A 16,844-nucleotide genomic window follows, 5' to 3' on the forward strand; every position below is an offset into this window, starting at 1 on the left:
TCCATTGGTTGGTCTATTGCTAAAATGGTTTTGCTCCTTTGGCTCTGCCACTTGCTGTCCCCTTTAAATGGATCTGGCACTGTTCAATGCTAAATATGATCTCAGGCCAGCTCACTGGGCAATTACAACATGTTAGAAAAAATATACACTGTTTTGCAGCGTTTTACTCCAGTTTTTTTTTCTTTCTGGCTGTAATTTTATTTCATTATGGTGAAAGGTTAAAATGGGGACAGTGGTTTCTAATAGGGTCTTATTTTCCTACACTAACAAATTTTTATGACAAGCAAAATTGACCTGAATTACATTCCACCTACGGTATGTCTATGTATACCAACAGAAATCCTGTGAAAATGACCCACCATATTGAAAAGAAATTCCTGCTAAACGCACAGCTAACAAGATGTGACTAAAGCCTTTCTCTGCCCATTAAATTACTATCTGCGTTAAACAGCACATCAAAAACCTGGAAAGCCTAATCCAATGCAAAGTTAATCAATTCACAACAAAAACTGACACAGAAACTGCTGTAATTTTACTTGGGAAGCTTTCAGGGCACGTCTGGATAACTTTTAATAGGCATGTTTTGAGGTAAAGGCAAACATTGCACTATAACATTGTTGGATGACTGAGCTATAGCAATGTGCCAGTGACTCTAGCTGTTGTCATCTACTGTTTAGACATGCCTGAAAAAAATGAGTTTTTCTTTCAGGAAGTCCAGAAAACATGACTTTCTTGAGACTAATCCTGTTTCCATGTACAGAAAGAGTAAACACAAGAGTTTGATGAGAAATCAAAGGAAAGGATGAACTTGTGTTTTGAGAGAAGCTGCCAGCTCAACCACTATTTGCTACCAGAACTTCTCACCTGTATAAACACAAAGCCATCCAGTATGTACTGGCTGCACTATCAATTACCCTTATAAAAGTCAAACCCAGGTCATCTTCTCTCCTTTTTCTGCCTTCCCCTCCTTCCTTGTTTGCATGTGTTAAATTTAATTTGTTAACCTGACTACATTGCTGTCCTCATATCCTGAAAATAAGTGGTGAAAATGTTATCCAAAAAACTTTATCCAAAATAATAATAATAAAACAAAGCATTTTCTATAATGTTCTATTTTTCATTGACTCCTTAAACTAAATGGGATGTTTGTATCAGATACACGTTACACACACTGTTAGTCCCATTTCCTCACTAGACTTATGAAGAGGTATTAAGGGAATTGCCTTCCCTTCCTGATTCACAGGAAGAGGAAAGGAACAAAGCAGGGATTAGAGCTGAAGAGAGGGTTTTCTTTTATAATGGTTCTGCTAAAGAACATCTCCACAATTACTGGGCTGTGATCAATAAAACTAAACTGTATTAATTTATTTGAACTATGGTTTATTACATCCAATGTAACAAATGACAGTTACAAAAGCCTTTGTGTTAGGTCTCCTATTATAAAATCTGTTATGCTGAGGTAAATTCTCAGTCTGCATGTGTTCAGTTCTATAGCACTTTCTAGAGATGACCAACAGAAATGTGAAGAAAGTGACAGATAGAGGGAAGGACTTACGCAGACACTCATTAGCCTCGCGGGCGTTGGCTCTCTGCCATGGTCGGTCATAGTGAAAGGGCTTGCAGCGGTCACATTCAGGTCCTTCTGTGTTGTGTTTGCAGTCACACACCAGTTTGCCTTCCTTGTCTTTCAGACAGCGTGAGGCGTGTCCATTGCATTTACACCTCCCGCCAACCTGGAAGTCTCCCACTGCATAGAAATAAGTCGGCAGAGATGATGTCACTGCCGTGGGGTCGTCATCTCTCGCTCCACTGTTACTTCCAGCTCCCAGCTCTCGGGGTAGCTGAGGCCTGCTGAAGACTACACGGATATCAGTGACGGTCACCCAGTCCTGAAGGACCGGGCTGTTGTCAAAGTCTTTGCCAGAGGGCCGTCCATCCAGAGTGCTGAAAGCAATGAGTCCTCCAGAAAGCGGATAGAGGTCAGTGTGACCATCTGTGCACAGAGCCTCCTGCTCATTCTGCTTGGTAATTGTTGCTTTGTTGGGCCGATTGTACATGCGCCGGCACTGCGAAGAGTAGAACTGGTAGGGCATCCAGGTTTTGCCATAGTCCATGCTTTTGTATATGGCCAAGGACTCAGGTCGTGGTGAACAGAACTGCAGGCTGACATAGGTGATCTCAAACTTCTTACCCAGTGAAAGGGTGAGAGACACATTGTAAGGTGAGGTGTTAAGGTTCTCGGACTGCCAGCAGGTGAGATTGTGGGCTGAGTTGAGGTCGGTGAGGTAGGAAGCAGGGTGGGCACGGCGAACATCAGCTGCATCACAGATTTGGCATGTGCGTACAGGAGGCCGATCATCGCCCCGCTCCACCACACTACAGGACCGGGATGGAGGCCGACCACAGACACTGGACACCATCACCTCCTTGCCAAAGGCAGCATTGATAAACTCAGGGATACAGCGGCGTGCTGCACCTGTTTCATCATAACAAGGGTCTAGAGGGGTCTGTTGCCCTGCAAAGGGATTGGTTGCACTGTGGATGGAGACTGAGCATGCCAGGAGGCAGAAGCCCAGCAGGCACCTCCAGGGTTCCCTCATCCTGCTCAGAGGGCCTGTATGTGAGTCTTTATATGTGTGCACCCAAGAGACTGTGTGTGACTTTCCCCTATGTGTGTATAATTGTGAGTCACTAGAAGGAGAGTGTGTGAGCTCAGGGACACTTCACTTCAGGCCAGACCAGAGCCCTTCCTGTAAGAGAGAGAAACACACAGAAAGGTCAACGTTACATATTTTTACCATAATAGGGTATAAAATAGAAGGTAACATTGAATTCTAGTGTATAAAAAATGTGTCTCCAAAAACAAGTTAGATTTGCTCTCCCATGTAAAGGGAATTATGTTGTAAATCTTTTGTGCTTTACTATTATGTAAATGTTTTCATTGACTAAGAAACTCAAGGGATTAGACTGTTATATGGGAGGCACAAAAGAAAGGATGTGATTTTAAAAGAGACATTAGTGGCTGCAAGTGACTGCACCCTGAATTTCAATGCTGGCCTCTCATTCATTACTTCCTTTCAGGTCAAAACTGGCCAATCCTTCTGGTCATGCTTGAGCAGCATGACAGAAGTCACCCTATAATCCCCAGTGATGCTGCAAAGCAGTGGACTGGCCGAACCTCTACTTAAGAGTTGGAGAGTATTTTATATATGAGGACATGACCCTGATGACATGATTTTTGAAGGAATTTGACATAAATTAAATATTGCTGCAGCAAGCTGTGCTCACCACAGATAGGACATAGAGAATTCACCCAAAGTGAAACCTTTTTGGGAATTATACTCTGTATTAGAAGGAGGCCATGAGATGACATTCAAACCTTTCTAAATCTCTGGGTCAAAATAGGCACCTAGATGACATCATTCATACGCTCATAGCTAGACGAGGGGCCTCTCTGTCCCAAAGAGAGAAAGAGTGAGGGGCGGAGGGAGAGAAATCTCTGGGGCAAGGAAAAGAGATGTATAGGGCCTGAGGCTTTTCCCTCTCTAATCCCCTTTTTTTACTTCCCTGAGTGTAAAATCCAATAGAACCCCATTTCAAAACAGACAGTTTCAGGGGTTGAGAAGGCACCCCAACCTTCTTTGCAACGTATTTATTAAATTACAATGAATCACACCCACCTCTCCCTTCCCTCACCCTCCCTCTTATGCTGCAGCATCCCTCTTCATCTTCACACAACAAAAGGCCACCTTTTTATCCACTTCACTCAAGCAGGGAAGGCAGGCAGGCGGATTTAAGGGGAGTCGAAAAAACAAAAGTTTCGTTCTTTTCTTGAATGAGGGGTCCAAAGCTAGAAACCCTCAAAAAGAGCCTGGTAAATAGGACCACTCTTCTGTGCTCAAGTGCTTCAACCCAGCTACTTAGCTTCTCCTCAAGTGTAGACTTGGTGTTTAAGGAGGAGAGTGTGAAGGATTTATACAAAGCAGACATACCTCGAGGAAGAGAATGACAGAAAGTAGGTAAGTACACATAATTAAAAAGCATTTTCTCATACAGCTTTTGTAATACATTTTGAACTAGAATTGCGAATAAGACATAAGTATATGTTTCCTGTCATGCTGAGCTCTGAAGCAGCCACTCTGAGAATAAAACTGTTACAATATTCAATGTATGAAAAATGGGTTGCAGGGAATGGGCCTGCTCTTAAAAGGCTGGAGTGAGAGTGGGCCTCGCCAGGATGTTGATCAATGACTTGTCTGTGGACGAGGAGGTTAAAGTGGGCACACAGGCAGGAGTTCATCAGCCAAGGTACTTCATCAAAAGGCTGGCTGTGGTAAAGCTGGTGGGTCCGACACCCACTGGGAAAGGCATGGAGCGACGGCTGATAGAATTAGCAACTCATTAGTATCTGGGCCCAGCATCCATCAGCAGCATGTTCGACAGGAGTAGGAAAAAGAGGGGGGAAATCATGACAGGTGAGGGAAGAAAGAAAAAAGATGGAGAATTTTTCAGACTTCAGAGGTGATGGGCATGTTGTTGAGGGAGTGAGAGGAAGTTTGGAAAAGTTTAAAAAAAAAAAACAGGCAGAAAAACAGTTGACAGACACAAGAGATTAGAAAATGAGGACAAACAGGCACAAAGGAAGAAGCATTTCAGTAGGTAAGAAGGAAAAAAGGGACACACAAGAGGGGAGAGAAACACTGAGAGGCATGACAGTGATAAAGCTAAAGCTACTCCAGGGAGGGCGAGTGAGGACAGAGATGAATGGAAGCAGTAGGAGAGAGGGACAGTGGCAGGGCTGGAGGGACGGAGTTGAGGGAAGGACATAAAAATGAGAGAGGGAGAGATGGGGGGAGAAACAGAGCGGAGACAGATTAAGGTGGAGGGCTGCGGTGGTCTGTGTCTGGACTTTGGATGACTAAATATGGTGTGGCCTGTGTGCTGCCGGGCCTGCTGTGAGATTCTTCCAGGGTCTGGTGCTGTCAGGCGCGTCTGGCAGATGAGCGTGTAGGTTAAACAGAGAGAGAACAGTGACAGGGCTGTTTAATTCCCCTCTGTACGCCCTCTGAAATAGATGCTAGACTTGCAGTAAGTGTTAATAATTCCCCGAGCCAGCACTACAATTTAAACAACACTATATTCTGGCAACAAACATGGTCTTTATTAAAAACATAAAACTTATTCTATAAACCTATAAAAACTTCAAAATGTGAGCCACTTCCACAGAATCTGTGAGTCCATCAGCTTTGCCAGAATGTCAGCACAGTGGTGTAGCTGGCCGACCTCTACAATAGTAAGAATCTGTTTCAGCAAGAAATTTCTCTGCTTTCAGCATTGACAATGTGTTTAACAAGCCACAGGTTTTCCTCAGCGGGGGCAGACATTGTGTTTCATTACATGTGGTTGAAGTAGCAACAGCCACAGGCCCACGTCTCTGTCTTTCCGAAGAAGACAATGGATACCACCCAGGAATTTGTGGGTTCGATGCAACATTTTTAGGAAACTACAGGGGAGAGGTTAAAGTTTGTCAGATGAAAAAATATATTTACTGCTGAAGTAAACACGCTTCATTGTTTCAGAAAGCAATGGTTTGACATTTTTTGCTGAGAGTTAGATGAGAAGGCCAGTGCAATCCTCTTGTTTGTGCAATAAATATGAAGCTACAGCTACTGACCAGTCAAGGAGAAAAGCAGTCGAGCACCTTTAAAGCTCATGGTTTAATCTGTAGCAAAACATTGGTGGTAGACCAGTTGTTCCCACTGGACAAAGTCGGACTAGACATTTCCTTCAGTTTCCAGTCTCTATGATAAATTCAGGTAACTGGCTCATAGTTGTACTTCACAGACATGAGTGTTGGCAAACTTCACATCACTTACCCAAATATCCCAAATGTCAAAATTTTCAAACTATGTTTAGGATTCAGGTATTACAAGATGTAGGAGTGATTCCAGCTTGCAGGCTAAGTCTTGATTTTTGATGTTGGCTACTCTTTAAAGTTTGATCTCACCCCCAGCACACAAACCTACCACCATCTGGTATGTTAAAAGATAAATTGGTCCTGTGTCAGCTAAGCCATTTCCAAGTGAATAGCTGCTCGCAGTGCAAAGACAAATGCAAACTGCATGGACAATTCGTCACTGCAACATTCCTCTGTGGATTAATGGCAAGGAAAACGTACTTGGGCCGACGTGCTACAATCCCCAGTGGCTAAGCTACTGCAGTGTTAAATATTTAGCCCATTAGTATTATGGGCACAGTATGTGAATGAATAAAAAAATATGGGGCTTTTAGAGTGGCAGCTCCCCACCCCCGTATACACACTTCGTTGTGCTTTACCACAAAGTCTACTCAGGTCATTTGTCAATTGGAACAGATTCAAAGGTCTTAATCAAGCAGTGACAGCCCAATTAGGCAAGGTAGATGGCGAAGGGCGAAAAGAAGGACAATTAGATTAAAAAGAGCTGGGTGAGCAGTAGAGGGAGAAGAAGGAAATCAGGCAAAGAGAGAAAGACAGGAGCAGGAAGATGACAGGGTGGTCTCTTGGTTTCAGCAGAGACATTCCGGGGAACGTTTTTTCAGCTTCTCCCTGTCACCGGGAGATCATCCCATGTTGAGTTGTCTCTCTTTCAAGCGTGGGCGCTTCTGCCAGAGTTCACAGATTAGAAAAACAGAAGTCGCTGAGAGGCTTTATTTGGCTAGGGTGTAGAGGAGGGTGCTGGGGGAGGTGAGGATAGGCGAGGGACAGCTGAGCCATTTTGTATCCCAAGGAGCCTTTCTCGCATCTCTAGAGAGTTGGAGTGGTGGCCCCGCTCAGACTGGGAGTGAACGGACATCTTCTGGGTTGCCTCTCTCAGATGACAGCAAGCTGAGGCCCAAACTGGTGGGCTGCTGTCCCTCTAGCCTGCTGTACGGTAATCCCTAGTGGGGTTATTAGCAGCTAACAAGAGGGCCACCTCCTCTCTCTTTATCATTATGGAAAGATGCACCGCATGAATTTAAAAGAACAGTGATTTCTAACTTTATTATGCCCTTCATAATAAAGTTAGAAATCCCTCTGTATACAGATTATACTTTTGATGCTGGTTTTGATGTTTTTCACAAGAATAACATTTATCAGCTCTTACTATTCAGGTACCATGTCTAAGGTTGGCTGTATGTATGTTGTTGATTAATAAAATCATTTTTTTAGTATAAAAGTAAGTGCCTGTCATAAGTTCCTTGAGCTCTAGCTGGTGCCTTCATTTTGCAGGTTTTGTCTGACACAGACATGTCTGTGTGCCATTTACACTGATTTAAAACTGCAAAACCATTTTTTGAGAAACTTGAACCAGCAAAAGCTTGGTTTTATTATTTAATGAATGAATAATTATTAAAACGGTTGGCAATTCATTTTTCTGCTAATCAGTTAATGGATTAATTAGTTCAGCATGAATCGCATCCATAAAACGACAGCCTCAGGTAACGTCAGTCTGATATTAGTGGCGTGACTTCGACCCGATGGCCGTCTCCGCAGTGGTGGTGACGGTCCTGGCTGTTTGTGTGAGCGAGTGGGGGAGGAGTGCAGTGAGCTCTTCACTGGCATTAATTAGGGACTGAAGGGGGGGGATGAGCAGGGAGGGCCGAGGGCAGTGGGGGGTCAACTCTCAACAGCTGAGGGTGTCATTAGCAGCCTGCTTATGTCGTTTGTGAGGCTCTGTGTGTAACTGCATTGTTCAATCTGAATATGTGTCCAAGGAGTGTCATTACACATTATCACCTCACTATTATCAGAGAAACTGGTGCACCTCAGCTAGCTGCTACGACACCAACAACCTAATCAGGCACGACAGGAGCAGAAGTAAATGTGAGGTATGAGCATTATACAACATATAAATGAAATCATCTTTCCCATCTCTGTGTTTGACAGTGAGAGACTGCAGGGAGAAATACTGAACGCCCAGAAGAGGAATGCAGCAGCTTCTGTAGCCCAGCCCACACGGCTGGCCCTGAGTCTGACAGCGGTTCTTTAAATCAACAGAACCTGATCCAGAACCGAACAGGGGGAGAGAAGACAGACAGCGCGAGGTGGAATATGAGGTCAGGCTGGTTCTCACAGATTCACAGACAGGAAGTTGTGCTAAGCTCCTGCTCTCTGTATTTATGTACATATACACTTTGGTAGAAAAGCAGGGGGAAAAATGCTGATAGGACAAGTTGTGGTGTATTTTTCTGTTATTAATGAAGTGTTCTGTGAGGTCAGTGTTTTTGGTGAGAAAATGGGAGGTGGAGGCAGCAGAGAGGACATGAGCAGGCAGAAAGTTGTGGGCAACAGTGACTCACAGGGTTAAACGGGGTTAATTTGTGAGAAACAGATCAGGCAAAAACATCTTGAATAATTATTTTTTTTCATTTTCACACAGATTTTATGCCAAATTGCACTTTATAGTAATGTTTTGTTTCTTTATAACTGTGAATGAAGTGACTGTAATGAAGACAGTGCACATTTAAGTTTAAAAAAAATGAAGAGTTCGATTATGTGACCGAATTTAAAATACTACTTAAAAATCTGATCTTCACATGTATGCTTTTTTCATTTTGAAAATAGTGACTGAGATTGAATCCATTTTTTAATAAAAAGAAAAAATTGTTCATAGCGAAATGTGTTGAACTTAAATACCACTACAAAGCGTATTAGCAGGATTTGCGGCTGTATAATAATATTATTCTAAAGCACAAAGTAGAAGACAAAAACCACCCAGCAGTCTGTTTGATTTGACTATCAGAGGACTAATATGTGACGCTGGGGTGTCACTGGAAAAAAAAAACAACCTCAAAACCATCTCTGTTAAAAATTAAGACATGGGTTTAAAACTACGAAGGAGGTCCACCAAGGCTTCGGTCCCAAAGAACTATTTCACAAATTAAAATTATAGCTGTGAAGCGGACACTGAGGGAGGAAAAGGTTATACACTTTGTCTTGGATTTTTAACTGACAGAGCAATGGACTTGGGAGTGAAGGGACAAGAGTTCACAAAATTTATAGCCTCTTATGTCAAGCTGTGATCTGCTTTCAAATACAAGAAATATTTCCCCTACATGTGCTGTCAAGATGCGCCTGAGAAAGAGATGACACTCAGATCTGTGATGGCGGGCAGAGCCACAGATTCCTTAAAGTCTGACACTGGATGAAGGCCATGCGGTAGAGTTGCAGAAATGATAAAGACATGCAAGAAATGCTGAGAGGTCAAAGTCCCCAAAACGCGCTGTTTTCAGTACATGTGGGTGGACAACACTGAACATTTCCCATGGACCTGAGTAAAACCCATATCGCAGTTTTGCAGCAGTGAGGTTGGACGGTGGTGGTCAGGGAGAGGCAGGTGACGTGTTCTTGGATGTGAGAGGAAGTAGCTTGTTTAGAGGTAGGGAAGGATTTAAGGAGAGGAGAGGTGAGCGCTCCTTCAAAGCTCTTTGAAGGCTGGCTGTGGTAGGCAGAGCCGCGGTTTTCCCCAAAAGCCCCCTAACAGGAAAACAGTCTCTCTTTTTTTTTTCCATTGCACAAGAGCAACCTCTACCCCACAGCCAAAAGCAAGGACCAGCTTTGAACTCACAGGGGGAAAAAACCACAAATCATTTTATTAAGTGCTTGGAATACTCACACGGTTGCGTACATTACACTTAAACACACATGTTGTCGACGGACTAACACATGCTCTGTAGTAGTATTTACAACATGTGCCCTCACCCATACATGAAGGAATTTTATAAAAGATGCCAAAGCTTCTGACTTATCAGACAACTCCCTTTCTCCTCTTCCTTTGTTACTCTCCTCCCGATCTCCAGCTCCACTCATTCTCCCTCTACATCAACATTAGCTCACTCAGGAGACCTTTTCCTAAAGGTCAGAGGTCAGTGGTCTCCCAGTGGAAATAGGGAAGAACTGACTGACGTTAAAACAACAAGCCCAGATTAAATGACAAATATGTAATTTGTTCAGGCTTTTCTCAGTGATGACACACAGAAGTGTTGTTTGCTCTGACATCTGTATTGGCAGGCTGACAAGGTCATGGGTCAGGTTAGCATAAATTGTTAAGGTTCGGGAGACACTGAATCTTGGGTTGAAATGCCTATTTCATTCAGGTGAGCAGACCTTCGTTGCCATTAGGTTGCCAGTCGTTTTGGGGGCACTTAAAATGACTGATGCTGCTTTTCTCCTTGGAAGGACACTCTCTGTTCACAGGCTAGTGTACAAGCAAAAACTATATGGCAGCAGCCTGTTATTTTCTGCCGCTCTGCCCTCTGTGTTCACATGCTTTTTAACTGTCAGAGAGATGAGTGGAACTGAGCTGGTAGCCAACAAACAAGCATCCAGTCCAATGTCGAAGCGTAACATGGAGAAAGTAAATGAATAACAGCTCATCTGTCAACCCATCACGCCTGAAAACACTTGAGCTTGCCATTAACACAGTGGGTAAGTCGGATAAGCATAATGATAGGTACTAAGTGGGCACAGACAAACACATACGGACCGCACACACACATATCTCTCTGCATCTGGAGGAAATGTGTGGCTGACAGATGCAGGCCTGGCAGGGTGTTGGGAGTGGCAGGATGAAGCATGTGACTCTTTGCCCCTGGATCCTTTTCCCACAGCGAGAGACATCTTGGGTGTCACGCCGACGAGTGACAGGTATTTTAACAGGAGAGTTAGGCGGATACGCACGTAATTTGTTACTCAGTGAGAAAACAGGCAGCTACTTATGTCAGCACTAAGACAGCAGTTTAACTTCATTTTCACCTCTTAAGTGCTAATGATTAATGAGGAAGTACATGAGTGTGAAATGTGGCTTTTATCACACCACCTCCATCTCCTGGTCAAAATATAAACTCATGCTGGAGGATGGACCTGGTCCAGGAAGGAAAGGACACACGTAAAATTCCACTTGATATAATCACAATATTAATCTGCCGGTTGAGAAAACTTGGTGTAATCAGGTGCCAGAGCCTGATGCGGCAGCAAACAGCTGTAATATGAAAGGTGATCATTCTTATCTGTGACAGGTTTGGCAGGATCACGGTTGAGCAGCGCTCATTTTTTTAATTGACTTGCTCAAAACAGCCAAGCTTGATTCAAGGAGGGGATGGATGGTTACGCTCAGTAAAAGCAGAGAAGAAGGGATAGACAGAAAGAGAGAGATCTAGCGTTACTTCTCCCTTCAAACTGTTACAGCAATAGAAGAAAAATGTGCGGGTGTGTTGACTTTACTCGCTCAGGTGGATGGAGCCAAGAGTCCTGAGGAAGTCTGCTTTTCAAAGCAGGAAAAAAAAAGATCTCCCTATGTTACTGCAGCTTTCTCCATCTCCATCCACCCGCTTTTCTCTGAGATAAAGTGGACACACACACACACACACGCACACACACACACCCTCACACACGCGCACACACACGCACACACACACACACACACACACACACTCAGGAGTGTATAAAATCTGCACTGTGTTGCTTTGGATTAGCTTCCACATCATGTGCCTTCAGCTGCTCCTGGTGCCACCTCCCTCACTCTGTTACTGATGGAAGCAGAGTGTGATGCAATTAAACACTGATGATTAACTAAAAACAGGGAGGTGATGGTTGGTGCTGCACATGAACAGCCCCTCGCTGCAGCACACGCGCTCAGCTCAAACATTTTCCCGCTTTAAATCTGACGTGTCACATTCTCTGTGACCTCAGTGAACAGTGAGGATTTCAGCGGCCTTCTTCACGAGCCGATTCCAGATATTTGTGGTGAGAGTGAGAAGTAGGTCAAGTGGCTGACACTGTTTCAGTGTGCAATGGGGGCATACTTTAAGTCAGCCCAAGCAGTTAAGATAAGCAGTCTGTATGGGACTCTTGCTTTCACTTCCAGGCTTGTTGGTGCTTGAGAGCAGAAGGTAAATGAGCTGAGAGAGCTCATCAGTATCAAAGCTGCTGTTTCCTCTCACACATTTCCTTATTTTCTTCTTCTCCCTTTTCTTTTCACCAACAGGAGCTTCAAGCTCTTCTTCATCACAGAGAAGACAAGTGAAAGCCACCTGGCTTTACAATGTTCTTGTGCTTTTCCCATTAAACCTGATTTGCTTCAATCTTCAGTGATGTTTTTCTAGACTTTGCATGATGTTGTGTTTCAAGCTTAATGTGGCTCATTATCAGAAGACAATTTTTTTTTTTCACGCAAATATTTTTTGCAATATGCGTATGAGTGAAGGCGTCAAAGCGAAAAGGGAAAATATTAGAAGTGACAAACGCATTGGGAGACTTGGCGAGGGCAGTGCCCAGAAAGACGGGGGCCGAGGAGCACTCTGCTTGCTTTGGCATCCGCGTTTGGCTCTGAATCCAAGTTGCTATTAAAGCTCACTGGCTCCTCAAAGCCCACCTCATGTACTTCGTGTTAAATGTTCGGCACGGGCTGTTTTTTCTCGCTTTCTTTTTCTTTTTCTTTTTTTTGCTGCGACCCACAGGCGAGTTGTAAACCGAGGAGGCTGACACCTGTCTGCGGTGTCCGCCGCAGCGCGCCCCGGTGATTCAGCGATCCAAACAGCTACTTACAGTCACACGACCTCAACCTATAATCAAGTAATGATAGTGGCTGCCTTCAGTTAAAACAAATGGCAGGTAAAGACAGTCCATCGCAACAAGGGAGTCACTTATTTCTCTACGAAAATAAGTGGTGCGTAAAATTGAAATCTGCTCTCCAGAACATACGAACATACTGGGCGTGTAATAAACAGGCTCGGTGACCCGCAAATTATAAACTTACCCCGCGTCAAGTCTTGAATGTCGCTGTCTTTGAATTTAAAAAGGCGCCCCCCTCAAAGAGATCCACAGCAAAACAGTCTTCAGGTTGTCTTGCGTTAGAAACTGTCCTATCCAAGCGCGAAAGTGTCTCGCCTTTCTCACGTTGGTCTCGTGAAGATATTAAAGGACAAGAGAAACGCGTGCGGCAGTGTCAGAAGTGAGAGGACACCGAGGGGAGGTGGACCACTGCACCCGTCCGCACCCGAAGCTCAGAGCAACTGAAAACCGTCCAGTACATCCATAGGTTGTAAAGGGAGCCCGGGGTAGGCTACTCCCCATCAAAATCAAACCCAGATTTTCCCAACCATTTGTGCGAGGGAGCGAAAGAGAGAGAAGGAGGGAGGGAGGGAGGGAGGGAAAGAGAGAGGGGGGAGAGAAAAGAGATCTAAATATCCCCAAAACCCACTGTGTTTTCTCAACTTAAGTTTCATTTTTACCTATTATTTGGTGATGTGTATACTCTGGTCATGACGCAAAAAAACGCGTAAACGAAAATAAACAAGCCGCCAAAGAACCACTTGCTTCAAGATACTCCCCCCCCCCCTTTCCCAAACAACACAACTGGCCTCACTTTTACAACAAATACCTCCACAGCTTTACGGACTGATTGTTACTGTGCTGCCTGCTCTAAATGCCCCACGGCTCGCTGTGTTCACAGGCAGCCATATGGAGGTCGTAATGAGAACACACCGTTTAACCTGTTGAAACAGAGTAGGCCTAGCGGGGCTCCGGGGCCCACAGAAACAAGAGGCAGATGCAGAATGTTATAACTTATTAATCCTAATAATAGTCACATGCTGGACTCATTATTACGCATGTGCCTCAAGCAAGTAAAGATTGTGTTGGTTGTATTAATATGTAATAATAAAAGTGGGAACAAAATAAATACGTGACGACATTAGCTCGTCCTTGGATCACGGGGATGGTCGGTTGTGCGTGTCAGTGTGTGTGGAGAGAGAAAGGGCTTCGCTTTGGCGAAGAAAATGTGGCGCTGTGCCCTCGGCCATGACAGCAGCACATTAACTCATTGACTGCGTTCATATGGCTCTATACCTCTTGTTTTAGTGTGTAGGTTAAAGAGCAAGAGCTAAAAGTGGTTTGTCATGATGAGTGTTTGCAGTTGTATAAAGCCTATCAGGGGAGAGAGTGTGCGTAAAAGCGCAGTGGAGGGGGTCAGTGAGTTACAGGCACTTTATAATTGAAACAGTGGATTGTATTGCTGCCAGTGTTACTGCATTATATTGATAATCTTTCAAATGGTCTCAGCCAATCACATTTGTGCACCAAATCTTATTTTGTAAATTCCTGCATAACAACATATGTTTCATTTATATAATCAGGGCAGAAGAAACGCGAGGACGGTCACAATTCTGTTCATACCTCCCGTTAATTTTAACGAGCCTGTGCTGATCTTTGTGTTACTGCAGGTGCACCCTGCCTGCCGCCGGGTCATTATTCTGGCATCACGACCGATCAAACCCCGAGCACCTCCTGGCTCCGCTGTAAGCTGATCAACATTTTTCCTGTATTTACTGTACCAACCTCTGGGGGGGACAGCGCGACCCGGCTCGGATCGATCCGGCCCGGAACCGAGCTGGGCTTTGTTGCCATTTTTCCAGTAATTAACCTCAAAAATGCTCCTGGATAATTTAAAATAATAAGCACTAACCCCGAAATTGTGTGTGTGAAGCCTGCTTGAGGACACACTGCAGCCAAAACTAAACTGCCAACTAAAGGGTTTACACACGAAAGGAGAATCTGGTGCCAGATTCAGACTGAAATCAATTCAATGAATCAAACCTGAGCCAAGATAAATAGGGAGTGAGTGCAAGTTAATGTAAGGTATGAAAATGATTACAGCAATTTTTTCTCTTGAAATCGTCATAAATTTTCTTATGAAAACATTTTTGTCCAATTAGCCTACTTTATTCTTCTTCATTATTCTGGTTCATTTTGTTTTTAAAGTGTTCCCTGATTTTTAAATCGATTCTGATTTACTATCACTTCTCTGAACTTTTCTTTGTGTGGGGAGAGCGTTGTAGGAGACACATTTTTAAAATTTGTTCTCCGGTGTTTTCAATTAAAATACTTGAATTTTAACTGAGACATATGAAAAAGTAGGACAGTAAATAGACACTGAATCAATGACAGCAAACTTTCCATCATTTCAATTTTTCTGTTTTGGCAATAAATAAAATACTGTAAATCTCAGCAAAAGGACAATAAAATGAAAGATCCCAACTCTCACTGGGCTGTAGCACAGATATCTTTAAACTATCCCAGTATAATCCACGTTCACGCGTTTTTTCCACAAGGGGCCGATTTTTTAACGCATTTCTGTGAAATAAAGGAACTCCGCCAGGCAGCCACTAATCTAGGTAGATTATCTCTCCAATTACAAGTGGGAGAGTGTAGACTGCGTTAAAGACGGAATGAAAGAAAGCAAGACCGACAACAGGCAACACACTCACTTGCTGTCAGAGAGGATTCAAGCGGGGAACTCTCCTCGGTCCTTTAGAGTCGCTGCACTTGGATCAGTCTCCTGGTTTTGTCTGCAAAACAAGCCTCAGTGGTCTGTGTGCTCAAAGCCCGGGGCTCTTAGCGTCGGGTTCCCTGCGGCGCACACCCTCGGAGAAAATGTCAGCCTCCGGACTTTTTCCTCGCTTCATTTTTTGGCACCCATGCTGTTGGGCGCAAGGGGAGACGCTCACCTTGTCCAAAAGCCCCCCCCCCCAGGCCCACCACCATCACCACCACCTGCCATTCAGTGGGAGAAGGCTGCCCTCTTGTGGTGAAACCCTCTCAAATCGGATCCACCCGCACTATTTCATTAATAGGTTTCATACTTAACACTCTATTAGTCCAAATGTCTTCATAATAACGAGAAGAGATGACGCCGCGTTATTTAAAAGCCACATCGAATTAATCCTCCTCAGTGCGGGCGTTTAGTAAGAAAAGCACAGGTGTTACCAATAACGTTAATGATGCTCTCTTACATTTAGTCGTCCCAGTGAGCCAGCACACACAGCACAGCAGCCATCACTAATGCTATTAGTTACATCTGTGTCTGAGGAGTCTTTTTATTTTTTCTTCTGGAAAGATATGTGTCCAGGCGCTGTAATTTTATGACTTTAAACTCAAATTATTAAATAACCCGCAGACTAATTCCTGTCAGTCCTAATTGCTCAGTGGACTACTCTGGGTAAACCAAAGGATTTGTATGTAAACCAGTACAAACACTGAGTAATTTTCAGTTCCTGTACAGATAAATCAAATAAGTCACTTTACTGATGATTTGACTTAAAACAGGAGCATCTCCTTTGGTAGTTTTGAGGCATGTCCACACTATGTCTCATCTGCTTCTTCCATCACTTCGCTGAAGCTACTGCTTTAGTTTATTGGAATATTAAGACAATGTTAGAGTAAATGAAAACTATCTTAAAATCTTATCTTGTTTTTAAAGAGTCTTTCTGCTGCAGAGTGGGCTGGGACACACTGTTGAGATTTTTCAATGTGGTGGGCCCAACTCAATGAAACATTGAGAGGATGCCCACCTGATGACCCGCTTTTTGGGGCCACATGATGGGGCAATCTAGACAGAGAGCTTCCACATGAAGGCTCACCCACTTCTTGGCACACTCCATTGTGTATTCTTCAAACTGTGAAACACTGTTTCTTAAAAACTGGGATCTTGACCAGAATCTCTGTGGGTGTTTTAGCAAAGCATGTCTGCACAGGACCATGGATCTTGTTACCTTTCCATACCTTATTGTGTTAAACTGAATGTTGTCACCTAAAATCCCTTTGGTGGGTAAAATATTTAATACAAATATTAGTTACAGGCATTATTTTAGGTGGAAGGTTAAGGCAGGGTCGTGGGGAAAAGAATGTCAAAAGAAAGAAAAAAATTATAAATATATAAGGGCACTTCAAACAACACCAACGTCTTATGTAAAAATAAACAACTTGAGCCCCTCTCAGCACACCCCCATTTATAACAGCAGCCGCCTGGGGAACCCCGCCTGTTTAC

At 43.8% G+C, this 16,844-nt stretch overlaps 1 protein-coding gene across 3 annotated transcripts in view; it reads right to left on the minus strand.

The window, feature by feature from the left end:
* Positions 1-15,466, minus strand: part of ntn2 (netrin 2) — a 41,080-nt gene extending 25,614 nt beyond the window's left edge. Inside the window, exons 1-2 of one of the 3 annotated variants that reach the window (XM_026316314.1) lie at positions 15,286-15,466; positions 1,556-2,750 (exon numbers count right to left, since the gene is read on the minus strand). In XM_026316314.1, coding sequence (XP_026172099.1) covers positions 1,556-2,600 — 1,045 coding nt within the window. In that variant the 5' untranslated portion in view covers positions 2,601-2,750; positions 15,286-15,466. Of the gene's footprint in view, positions 1-1,555; positions 2,751-3,680; positions 3,760-12,776; positions 13,048-15,285 lie in introns of those variants that run through there. The other 2 variants (XM_026316313.1, XM_026316315.1) reach the window with 2 other exon arrangements.
* Between the last annotated feature and the right edge of the window lie 1,378 nt (positions 15,467-16,844).

This window comes from Mastacembelus armatus, chromosome 19, assembly GCF_900324485.2.
Source record: "Mastacembelus armatus chromosome 19, fMasArm1.2, whole genome shotgun sequence".
NCBI lineage: Eukaryota > Metazoa > Chordata > Actinopteri > Synbranchiformes > Mastacembelidae > Mastacembelus > Mastacembelus armatus.